Here is a 12,220-nt window from a genome sequence, read left to right as displayed (position 1 = left end):
CCGAATACTTGCTGCACAGAGTAAGCCCCCTTCCTATTGCTTTGCAGAGGACTTATACAAAACCAGCAAAAGCTCATGATGTGACACATAATGGGGAAAATTCACCTGAAAATGTCTATATGTCAAGGGTGCTATTAATGAAATAATGAAAGAAGCAGCTTCTAAGCCAGGTGCACATGAAATGTGTGTTTTATTTGGCCCAGCACCCTTTTAGGGAAGAATGGAGCACTATGAAAAATGAAATTCTATATATGCATCTGAATAATTTCAGTAAAAGAACTCTGAAAAACACACCTCAAATCATTGTGATTCTAAACAACAAGAAACCTATAGAATGGAACAAACTTCAAAGAAAAAAATAGTATTAACAAGAAAATTCAAAGCATTTACATCCAGAAGTTGGTCCTTCTATTTGCAGTAGAGTTTACTCCCAGGTAAATGTGCATATGATTGCAACCTAAACTAGAATGTACAGGGCAATCCTGTACTTTTAGAAGACATCTGAAGGCAGCCCTGTTTAGGGAAGTTTTAAATGTTCAATAGATTATTGTATTTTAATATTTTGTTGGAAGCCGCCCAGAGTGACTGGGGAAACCCAGCCAGATGGGCAGGGTATAAATAATAAATTATTATTATTATCCTAAACATGTCTACTTAGGAGGCAGAATTCAATGACACTCTTGGGCAAATGGGGTTAGGATTGCAGCCTTTGCTCTGTGTTTGTGTCATTTGTTCACCATTTGTTACATAACATGGGTTTCTGTTATCACTAAAATTATTCAAGTGGACATTTTTCAAAGCGTAGGGTTCCTGATGAAGAAGAGTCTTTGGTAGAAATGCTTTGGGTCCTAATGAACTACAGATTCCTAGAGTACTTTAGAGGACAACGCTTTTTGTCATTTGTGTACATCGTGCCTTCTCTCTTGCAGGCTGCTGCGAAAACACAGAAAGAGCTAGAAAAAGAGATAATAGTGTATGCCTAAATTCCACATCGAGTCTTTCCTCAATTAGCAAACATTTTCCCAGGAAAAGCCAGCTGAGATGTTCACAGGCTCCAGGTGTTAATTTATTACCCATCCCTCTGGCCCCTGGCCATGCCCAAGGCTTCATGCACTACTTAATTACCTAATGAAACTTTCCAGCCAGCTGACCAAAGCACATCTGGGGCTTAAGGTGAGGACACTACATAACAGAAATGAATAAGGTGGCATGGCCAACCAACAACCCCCTCCCCCGCTAAACACACACAGGCACACCACACCAGCAGGATTTAAAGCATTTTTCTTCCAGGCTTTGCAAGAAGGAAGGTTTTTCTTTTGCTCCTACCTGAAAGCCAAATACCTTTTGTAATGTAAATTAACATTTTAATTGTTTTTATATCACAATGCAATTATGTTCTGAAAAGTAATTCCGTGCAAACAACAACCTCACTTGTCTAATGATTTCATTAGCAAATTTGCTCCATTTAGAAATCCAAAAGATATATTTTCTTTGGTGCCATTACTGTACTTTAAGCTTCACTAAAGCCTGCAACTCTCAAGCCACTCAAGGACAATAAACTTCGACTGTTTTGGAGTGGAAAGAGGTTGACTGCTTGACAAACCACAGACATTTTATATCCATGCAAAGTGGTCGTAAGAGCATCTTCACAGATCACTTGCAAATGTATGAATGTTCTATGAATACGCATGGCCAAAAGCAGAAGGGAGTACTTTTTAAAACTGATTTTAAATACAAGCCAAGGCAGAGTTTGCATGAGACTCACCTATGTCATGCCATAATCCCTTCTACCAATAAGGCAATGAAACTTTCATAGTCCAAACTCACACATGAAACTACAGAAAGACAACAACAAACCATGGTTTATTTTTCCAACAAAGATGCTGGGCCAGGTCTGCATATACTGCTAAATCATTTATGAATGAAGATTTTTTTTAAATAAACAAAACAAAAACCATGGTATAATGTTACATCTGAATCAGGCCATTTACCAGAAGAGAAATAGGTGGAATTGGTGGGGTGTGGGGCCTTCAGAGCCACAATACACCATCAACAACAAAGGTGTGTGTACAGGCAAGCTATGAAATCTGTTCAGCAGCAAGGAACTTTTTTGAACTCATATGGATGTTTGGTTTAACTTGCATCAGTCCTCCGATTATTTCAACTATAGTCACAGACTCAAGGGGTCCAAAAGAGATTTGCTAGAAATGAGTTGTCAAGTACACCAATCTCAGTTCACTATGCATACACTCAGTCCCATTCTGAACTCTCCACTGTGGTTTGGTAAGCCACACTGCAGAATTCAAGCCTCACAATTCACCCCAAGAACTGACATATTGCCTTCACTGCATGTTTGGATGAACCCGAGTTTACTGGAAGAGTAAGGAAGGAATACTGCAAACTTTAATGTACAGTAGACCCAACTGATCCTATCTGGGCAGATCATGACCAGGATTGGATAGGAGTTCTGAATCCACATTCAAGTGGATTTCCTTTTGTTTCTAAATTTCCTTTTTTAAAATCTCCAGGGAAGTCTTGATGGTTTCTTGAAGCCATGTGTTTTGAACAGAGCAGAGGAGCAAGTCACCCCAGAAGCAATGGGACTTGGCGATGTTCTGCAACTGTCAGAGGAAACTCTACAGCAAAAACACAGCTCCCTCCATGTAAACACTGGATCCATATGGAAATGGGATGGAGCAGATTTAGTGCCACACCCTTGTAGAACTGGACTGGACATGAATGGTTTTGACACTTAAGTACACTGGGTTACTACATTTTTCACCTCCTCCTCTGCCTTTAACATCAGCGTGATATCAAAATCAAATGTGTAAAGCTTTTCCTGGCAGAGAGATTTGTAGAGGAAACTTACACCCACAGAATGCATGTGCGTCAAGCTTCTATTAAAAAGCCACAGCAGCAACATCAGGAAAGGAAAAGGCAACCCTAATTTCTACCTCATTATACATTTAGCTGTCAGTGATACCCTAGGTCAGGCATCCCCAAACTTCGGCCCTCCAGATGTTTTGGACTACAATTCCCATCTTTCCCGACCACTGGTCCTGTTAGCTAGGGATCATGGGAGTTGTAGGCCAAAACATCTGGAGGGCCGCAGTTTGGGGATGCCTGCCCTAGGTGTTATACAGAACACCGAAGGCAAGATCATTGAAGATAATCTGGAAGTCATGATAACTAAACAGAACCCCACCCTGTTTCATTTTACGCCTAAATGCCAACTGCAGGCAATGGCCATCCCTCTTCATGAGCTGCTGGTGGCCTTCCAGAGGCAGGTGGCTGACCTCTGCTAGAAAGATTAATCTTGGCTGATCCAGCAAGGCTATTCTTGAGCCTGTGTGGTGTAGTGGTAAGAATGTCAGACTAGGACCTGGAAGACCATGGGTCAAAATCCCTACTCAGCCACAAAGTTCAATGGGTCAGTGGCCTTCTCGCAACCTAATTTGGTGCAAGGGTAAAATGGGGAAGCAGGGTGGGGCAGAAACAAGGCCTTCCATGTCAGAATGGACACTGAGAGAATATGCTTGTCTGAATCCCCACAAGGAATTGAGAGATACAAGCAAATGCGTTCTTTTCCTCAGTTGCAAATCCACCCTGTTCCACACATCCACTCTGTCATTCAACTGCAAAGTCAGGCAAAAATCAAATGTGTCCATTTAAGTTCTTTAATAGCACTCAGGACTCCCCAATTCAGTTAACCGTAGCTGCCAAGTCTCGGTTAGAAAAATACAGGATCAGCAGCGCCGGTACTGGAAGTCGCTTCTACGCATGTCCAGACATGCGTAGACGCAACTTCCGGTGCGGCGCTGCCCGATTTCCGGTGCCAAGACATGGGCAGAGCGGCACCGGAAGATATCCGGGGGAATTACGGGATATTTCGCCATTCTGGATGACAGCAGGAAACGGCTTTAAAAACGGGGGTTTCCCGGGGAAAACGGGAGACTTGGCAGCTATGCATTGCCACCATCTACAAGTGATGTTCTGCCCAATTTTTTGAAGTTCCCCTCTCCCTTCTGCTAGTGCTGGAGAAGACCATTCCCCACCCTGCCTAGCCCAAATAGTGCCCCACAGTGCCCTCCAGGTAGACTCAGGTGCAAATTCATAGGTGTCCTAGTCCAGCCCTTCACTTTCACCATCCCTACTCTAAGGTGCACACCAGAGCAAATGGCAAACAGCCAAAAAGTTTTTTTAATCTCTCTTCTCAACTTTGTGCAAGATCACTAAACAGCTGAACACATTTTCATTTCACCCACACGGATTGAAATGCCGGCAAGTTCACCCTAACCTTTCTTCTCTCTACACAGGTGGAAGGAAAAAAGATACACAGGAGGTGTGTCAAGAGACAGGAAGGGACATTTGCTTTTAAGCAGGATAATAACGGTCATCCATTCTTCTGTGCAACTATGAATACTGAGCCTAGCCAGAATGATAACCAGAACAATCTTAGGGGTCACATCGTCATGGAAACAAGTTTCCACAAATGAGCTCTCCAAGAAACCAGTGATTAAAATCGGCAAACATTGACTCATAACACGAATGTACAAGGAGCAGTCAAAAAATGTTTTAAACATTGCAAACAGGCATGCTAACCTTTCCCCTATAATAATAATAACAATAATAACAATAACAATAATAATACAGCAACATACCTGGCTCACTTCCTTGTTTTTTAGTTTCTTCAGCTGCATGCTCTCCCCACACCCAAGAATGAGGCAGGTAAACTGACACCAGAAGATTCCTAGGACAGCTGGAAAACCGACGTCCAGAAATACAGAACAAATCTTCTCCAGCGCCTTGTTTTCTACTCAGTGGTTCTTTCTAACAGAAGAAAAGAGACACTCCTTATCTATTTCTGATTGAGGCAACGCTGCCAAAATTTGTTTTAGCACCAGAACATACATACTCTGTTCTCCTTGACATTTTCTTCCCTGTTTTAAACTTAGGCCACTTCCAGATTGTTGCCAGTTTGCAAGTGGGATGCAATCATACTGAGGTTGTGTAATTAAAGTAGATTTGTTCACTCTTGTGCACAACAAACCTACTTCTAAAAAGGGACAGGAGTTTTTTGCAGTAAGGAAAGCAAATGGAAATCCTCTGTAAAGTGTGATATAGCAATTGTTTGATACAACACTATATAACCTTGCTGCAAACACATCAGAATAAATGCTCAATAGACAGATCTGGAAGCAATGCCCTGGAGGAAGAAATAGGTGGAGAAAAACCTCTCTTATATCAGATGTTCAATTCTTCTGCCATACTTTTCAATCATCCCATTGAAGTTACTATTAGCCTCACAGTAGAAAACACGCTGTTTTATGCAGCAGAGTTAACAGCAGCTTGAAAGTAGATTGCGGTCAAGGCATGGAGACAAGGGTTGAACTCTCCATATCACTACTCTAATCAAGTAGTGAGCCCTCACAACTCACAAGCAAAAGCCTCTACCAAATCTAATCAGAAGCGACAACAAAGACAGATCTGGTACCATAAACACTGAAATCAAAGCATTTTCAAATCCAAGTCTTATTGAAACTGGCTATCAGGTGAAGCCACGAAGAAATTTTACATCCAACAATGAGCCAGCAAATTTGCTGTCTCAGTTTTGAATGCACAGCAGTCTGCAAGGTTAAAAGTGAGGTATATTCCACAGAGTCCTCCAGGAGGGAAGGAGAAACTGGTACCGTATCTGGTAGCAATATCCCAGTTAAGAAAGTTGGCTAGAGGACCACAGCATGGCAACCATCAGGTAGAGAGAATCCTGGACTTGGAATCTTCAAAAACCCGCCGAGTCGGAAGCATGAACAGAAGTACAATCCAATGCATGTTCAATCTGACTCAAGTCTCACTATGTTGAATGTGGCTTACTTCATGATCATTGTATTTTGGAAGGCAGTCTGGGTAACCATGATATTTCAGCCTAACCTCCACTGAGAGTGAAGGTTACCCATCTTCCTGTTCTCGTATATGACTCACCTCCCCATACAGCTGTGAATCCAATTAGATGTGATGTGGCACCTTAGAATAATCTTTTTCCTTGGGGGGAAGGAGTCCTGGGGGGGTCAGGACCATTTGTGTCAGAGCTTCAGTGAATAGGAAAGGGGTACACCCTCCCCTATACAACACTGCCCTGATCCAAGTCGGGGGCCCCATCCAAGGCCCCCTCCCCCACAAAAAAACCTATTAGCCATGGAAGGGAAACTTTAAGGGATTTATGATGCCAGGGTGCTGAATGTGGATCTCCCCCATCTCATCTGCTGCTCCAGAGAAGCGGACACGGAGCAATGGATTCAAACTTCAAGAAAGAAGATTCCACCTAAACATTAGGAAGAACTTCCTGACAGTAAGAGCTGTTCGGCAGTGGAATTTGCTACCAAGGAGTGTGGTGGAGTCTCCTTCTTTGGAGGTCTTTAAGCAGAGGCTTGACAGGCATATGTCAAGAATGCTTTGATGGTATTTCCTGCTTGGCAGGGGGTTGGACTGGATAGCCCTTGTGGTCTCTTCCAACTCTACGATTCTATGATTCTATTCTATGATTCATCTACTTTTTGAGCTCCCTTTCCCATCTCTTATTTACTGTCTCTCTTCCTCATCTCCACCACCACTTCCCCCCAAAGCCAGAGGTGCTCTCTTAGAGAAAACAAACACATGAAATGATTAAAATAAAATGTTCCAGGATGTTTCTACTCAACAAAACAAGGTGAAATTGTTTGATTGGGATTTAAAAAATCAAACAAAACACCCCAGCCATCTCTCTCAGAAGTGTTGTATTATTTTATAAATGGAGAGGAGCCAGTGCGTACTGTATACATAATGGAGAGTGATATTGATGTCAACTAGTGATCAGGAAAACCAAAAGGTTGACCTGGCTTCCAAAACATCACAGGACCACCTCACTGTAAAAACATCATTTCCTCCAGCCTTCACCAACCCTGGCATAATTTGGACTACAGCTTCTCCCAGCCTCAGCTACCACATTTGTGAGGTCCAAAACACCTACAGGGTACCAGGCTGGCAAAGCCCAATCTACCTGATATTACCCTGGCAGAAGGACACAGTGCCCAGGCTCCCAGGATCCTTCCTAGCCTTCTTACTTCAAAGGAAGGGCAAGCAGGCAGGGTGTTATCCAACTGCCCAGCTAAGAGGTGAACCAATCTCCCACTGTGCACACTGTGCCCCAATGAGCACAAAGGCACAAAGACAAACGTTGCCATTTGCAACCATGAACCCAAATCCTCCTCCCTTCCTCAGTTGCAATGGGAACATTTATTTCCAATCTTTAATTTGAAGCGCATTCAAGATGCATGGTCGTCTCACACAATTCAAATAACTTTGACACCCAATGCCCAGCTTTCCTCCCCCTGTGGCCCCAGCTGTTTGGGGCTGATGGGAGTTGTAGGACAAGCCATCTGGGAGGCCACAGGGTGAGGATGACTGCTGCTTGTGACTGGGTTGAGGTTGTTGTACCCTACCCCACAAACTGCCTGCCCCAAACAAAACTTCTGGCTAAGGGCAGGGCTGTCCCAAGACATTTTGGTACCTTAGGTGGAACCCAAAACGGCACCACCCTCCCCGCCAGGGAAGAAGGGGAGACTGAAGATCTATGTCGTGATCCGCTGCCCCGTGGGTCCTGCCTCCTGAAGCAGTTGTTTCACCTTACCTAATGGGCATTCTTAATTATCCATTCTTAAGGAAACTAGCCCTGAGTGCTCACTGGAAGGACAGATCGTGAAGCCGAGGCTCCAATACTTCGGCCACCTCATGAGAAGAGAAAGACTCCCTGGAAAAGACCCTGATGTTGGGAAAGATTGAGGGCACAAGGAGAAGGGGACGACATGGTTGGACAGTGTTCTGGAAGCTACGAACATGAGTTTGACCAAACTGCAGGAGGCAGTGGAAGACAGGAGTGCCTGGCATGCTCTGGTCCATGGGGTCACGAAGAGTCGGACATGACTAAACAACAACAATGGGCAGGCAGGCCCTGCCTTAGGGGCCAGCCCAGTTTCCAAAGAGGCTGCCTCCCTCGCAATCCCCTTTTCGCCCGCTAGTCCAGCTGTTCGCCCTCTCCGTCCTCCGACTTGTGCCCCACACCCCGCCACGCAAAACCAATTGGGCCGCCTTCTGGCCAGGGAAACTTCGCCCTCGCGTCGAACAGCATCGCAACCTCCCCGATCTTTTTTTTTTTGCGGGGGGGGGGGCGGCCTGGTCTCGAGGGGGGTCCCGCGCTCCTCTCGGGTGCAACCTGCTTCGGGGTCGAAGCGGGGTCGCTCGCTTCCAGCCCTCGTGAACCCGAAGCGCCGTCTCCCCAGCGAGGGTTGGCGCACGCATAGGAACGCACGGGACCTGCGGAGAGGATCTCCCTGCGCCCAGGGCGCGCGCGCTTGGTGTGTTGTTGTTGTTGCTTAAAAAAAAGACGGCGAGCGATCCAGAACCAGAGGCCAGAAAGAGGCAAGCCATTCTTGCGCGGAGTTAAGTTGGATTCAGTTGCTTCCGTTTGCCAACCAGAGCAGCAAACTCACCGGGAACTGGAGCGTGGTGAAGAGCCAAGCAAAGCGAGAATCGCGCCGTGGGCGCCCGTTTGGGGAAGGTTTGCATTGGAGGACCGCGCACCTGAACAGGTGACGCTTGGAAGACACCCCTCGCGATGCTGGCGTTACAGGAGTAACTTACTTGTTTCCAGCCTGATCCTTCCTTGGAAGCGAGTCCCATCGAGGTCGATCGGCTTCCTCGGAGGAGACGGCACCGCTCTGCGCGCTTGCCCCGGAGCGAGTCCATGCGGGTCTCAAGCCAGACTTTACTTCCGAGTAAACCCGCCCAAGTGCGCCGAGAAGTAAAAGGTATGCCCACGATCGATAGCTTCGAAGGAGGAGGAGGCCGGGAGCGTGGAGAAAAGCCGCCTGGGGAGAGCTGCGCTCTCGACCGGGCATCGGAGCCCACGGCAGCCCACGGCGCCCGGAGGAGCTCGCTCAGTCACCGCGCGGCACCCTCTGCGCCCACCGCTTCCGCGCAAGGGACGTAGGAGCCGCGGAAAGGACCCGCGCCAGAGGGTGGGACGGCAGCGCCCGAAGTTGGCCGCCTGGCTGGGAAGCGCGGTCGCCTAGGCTCCGGAGAGCGCCGGAGACCCCTTTGGAGAAGCGACTCGATCGGCTCCTTTCCCTCGGAAGCGAGCTCCGGAGAGCAGCTTCCAGGTGCCTCGGGACCTCGGGGACGGGGAGGAAAAAGAAGAGGGAGAACGGGTCGCCAAGGGGCGCCTCACTCACCTGCGAGGCGAGCAGGTCCCCACGGGGAATCGGCGCCGGCGGAGGCGGCTGGAGCCGAGAGCGCCATCGCCCTGGGAAGCGCCAGGCGCCGAGCTGGGCGCCCTCCTTCCTCGCTTGCCGTCTTCCTGGGGGCTGCTTTTTCCTGGGGCGGCGGATCAGGGAGCGCCCCACATCCTCGCTGGGCGAAGGCTGCGCTTCTTCCCCGCTCCTCCGCCTCGCTGTGCTCCGGATCCAGGGGGAAAGAGGAGGGCGGCGGCGGCGAAGAGCAGGCAGGCTCTCTGGCGCCTGCTCGCAGGTCGACCCCGCCGGCGCGCTTAAGAAGCGGCGGAGGGGGCGCAGCCGCGCCGCCCGCCTTGCTCAGGGCTGCCGAGGCACGAGCAGCTCCTCCCCGCGGGGCGAGGTCAGCTCCGCGCCCGGCCGGCCGGCGAGCCAAGTCGGAAGCCAACTTGCGGGGGAGGGAGCTGAACTCAATGGGGCGCCAAGCAGCGGGCGGCGTCACTGGGTGGGGAATCCGCCTGGCGGAATTCCGCGGGATCCGTTTCCGAGGAAGCGCAGGCAGGATTGGGCTGCGACTCTCGCTGCGCTCCCAGCTTGTTTACTCGCGAGCAAACCCCACTGCCTTCAATGGGACGCGCTGTCTACTAGCAAGTATTGCTTCTTCTAAGTAGCAAGTCCCACCGAGAACTCATGTTGGGCTTTCCAGTGGCCTCTGGTTTTCTGGGCTGTTGCAAAAGCCCTACAGTCACATACTCATTCCCAAGCAGGTGTGGTCGAAAGTTGCTGTTTCATAGAATCCTCTCCTAGACAAAAGAGCACCGAAGAGGCCATTGGGTAGCCTTTGCTTTCCTTGTATCCCTTAGAATTAGGCTACATCTGATTACTTCTTTGAAAACAGTTCTCATAAGACATGATGTCACACTTCAGATAGATGGATGGATGGATGGATGGATGGATGGATGGACAGACAGATAGATACACATAAATTATATTGCCTGTTTTATGGCCTGGTTTGCAAAGTTAATTATAATTGCACTTGCCAAAGAAACAATATGAGAGGCCAACTGAAACAGGAAGACAGGACGTGAGTTTCCATGTGGGTTTTGGAAAAATGACAAGCTCTTAGTTCACTTAATTCCAACAACAATGGTTCCAGACACTTTACAGTGTCATAGCAAGCCTTGACATGGGGTGTGATTCTCTTCCCCCTCCCCCTAATATTACTCTGGTTTTTTAAAACAAACATACAAACAATGGTTAATGGTAAATATTTCAGATGAAGTCATTCCTTTTAAATTAATGTTTTTTTAAAAAAAATTACTAAATCACCAGGATAAATCCCATTTTAGAAGCCTTACATTTAGAGCATAAAACCCTTGTTTTCAAGACTTGTTTCCCTCCCCCATTTCCTCCAAGGAGCTCAAGACAGCTTGGGGGAGGGGAACCTGTGACCTGTAACCCTCAAGATGGTTGAACTACAACTCTCTTCATCTTCCTCTATGTCCACTGGCCATGCTGGTTGGGGCTGATGGGAGCTGTAATTCAGCAACACCTGGAGGGCCACCACTGGCATTTAGTGTGCCTACTCCCATTATATTCTTGCAACAGTCTTCTGAACAAGGTTTGTCTGACAAAGAGTGACTGAGTTTCATAGCTGAGTGGGTACCTGAAGTTGGCACTTCCCAGTCCTAGTCGGATGTCCCAACCGGCTTGTGTGTCTAGTTTTACATGTAAGGCAAGCACTCTTAAGTGTGGCTTTGATTTTGCATATGGATGGTATTATATTGCCATCCTTATACTGCATTGTATGTCATGGCCTAGGTGTTCAAATTAAAGAAAGGCAGGGAGAAGCCCACTTCCTTCTCAAATCACAAGCACCCTGTCAGAAGGAGCAGGAAAGTCACGGAGGCAGACAAAGAAGGCATCTGAGGCTGCCCCCCAAAAGGTAAAGGGACCCCTGACCATTAGATCCAGTTGTGGACAACTCTGGGGTTGTGGCGCTCGTCTCACTTTACTGGCCGAGGGAGCCGGCATACAGCTTCCAGGTCATGTGGCCAGCATGACTAAGCCGCTTCTGGCGAACCAGCGCAGCGCACAGAAACGCCATTTACCTTCCTGCCAGAGCAGTACCTATTTATCTACTTGCACTTTGTGCTTTCGAACTGCTAGGTTAGCAGGAGAGGCTGCCCCTATTCTGAGCTTAATTGTTCTCACTTTACCACCTTACCTTACCAGGTTACAGGACTATCTACCGCTTCCATGTGGCTGGTTTCATTTGTTTTGGTGAATCTATTCGGGTTATTATTATTATTATTAAATGTTATAAGCTGCTTAGATTATTCTTGTTGAAAAGCGGGGTGGCAATCAAACAAGTTGTAGTGATACTGTAGTTTGCAGAGAACTCCTTACAAACTCTGATCCCCCATTAAAAGTTGATGCAGGAAAAGTGGTAGCTTTTTCTTTTGTTTTCTTTTTAGGACCAATGAAATATCACAAAGTAGCCTGTAAGCTTTTTCGTTCATTAGAAAATTGCTTCAGGCCAGATGTTAAGGCAAAATTTAAAAAGGTGCAAGGAGGATTAGAGCAGAAGATGGTACACTTTAGGAGTGCTTTTCAAACATGCAGTCTTCAGAAAACACGAGTCACATCATCTGCTGTGGAACCCCCAGGTTCTTACCCTGGGACTCTAGCAAATTCAGTTCATGTGGGGCTCAAGGTGTCACCATTGTCCTGTATAAACTGAGAATTTGCCCAGGAAGGAACCCCAAACCCCTGTATCTCCATAAGGCATGACAGGGAGTGCAAGCATGCTGAATAATCTGTCTTTCTGAGAAGCTTTCCTACCATTATTAGTTTTCTCATTTAACCCCTAAGCTTCTGAGGAACTTCAGGGTTTCCCCTAGAACATAAAAGCCATGTTTCTAAGGGAAGGAATACCTGTTGCAGGGTATCAACCT

At 47.2% G+C, this 12,220-nt stretch overlaps 1 protein-coding gene across 4 annotated transcripts in view; it reads right to left on the bottom strand.

Moving 5' to 3' along the window:
• Positions 1 to 9,621, bottom strand: part of SHISAL1 (shisa like 1) — a 99,094-nt gene extending 89,473 nt beyond the window's left edge. For 2 of the 4 annotated variants that reach the window (XM_035137626.2, XM_035137630.2), the window contains exons 1-2: positions 9,267 to 9,621; positions 4,662 to 4,830 (exon numbers count right to left, since the gene is read on the bottom strand). In XM_035137626.2, the coding sequence (XP_034993517.2) occupies positions 4,662 to 4,700 (39 nt within the window). In that variant the 5' untranslated portion in view covers positions 4,701 to 4,830; positions 9,267 to 9,621. The remainder of the gene's footprint in view (positions 1 to 4,661; positions 4,831 to 9,266) is intronic. The other 2 variants (XM_035137632.2, XM_035137631.2) reach the window with 2 other exon arrangements.
• Positions 9,622 to 12,220: the final 2,599 nt, after the last annotated feature.

This window comes from Zootoca vivipara, chromosome 5, assembly GCF_963506605.1.
Source record: "Zootoca vivipara chromosome 5, rZooViv1.1, whole genome shotgun sequence".
Taxonomy (NCBI): domain Eukaryota; kingdom Metazoa; phylum Chordata; class Lepidosauria; order Squamata; family Lacertidae; genus Zootoca; species Zootoca vivipara.
Note: the sequence above shows the minus strand (reverse complement) of the source record. Positions and strands in the feature narration are given on the sequence as shown.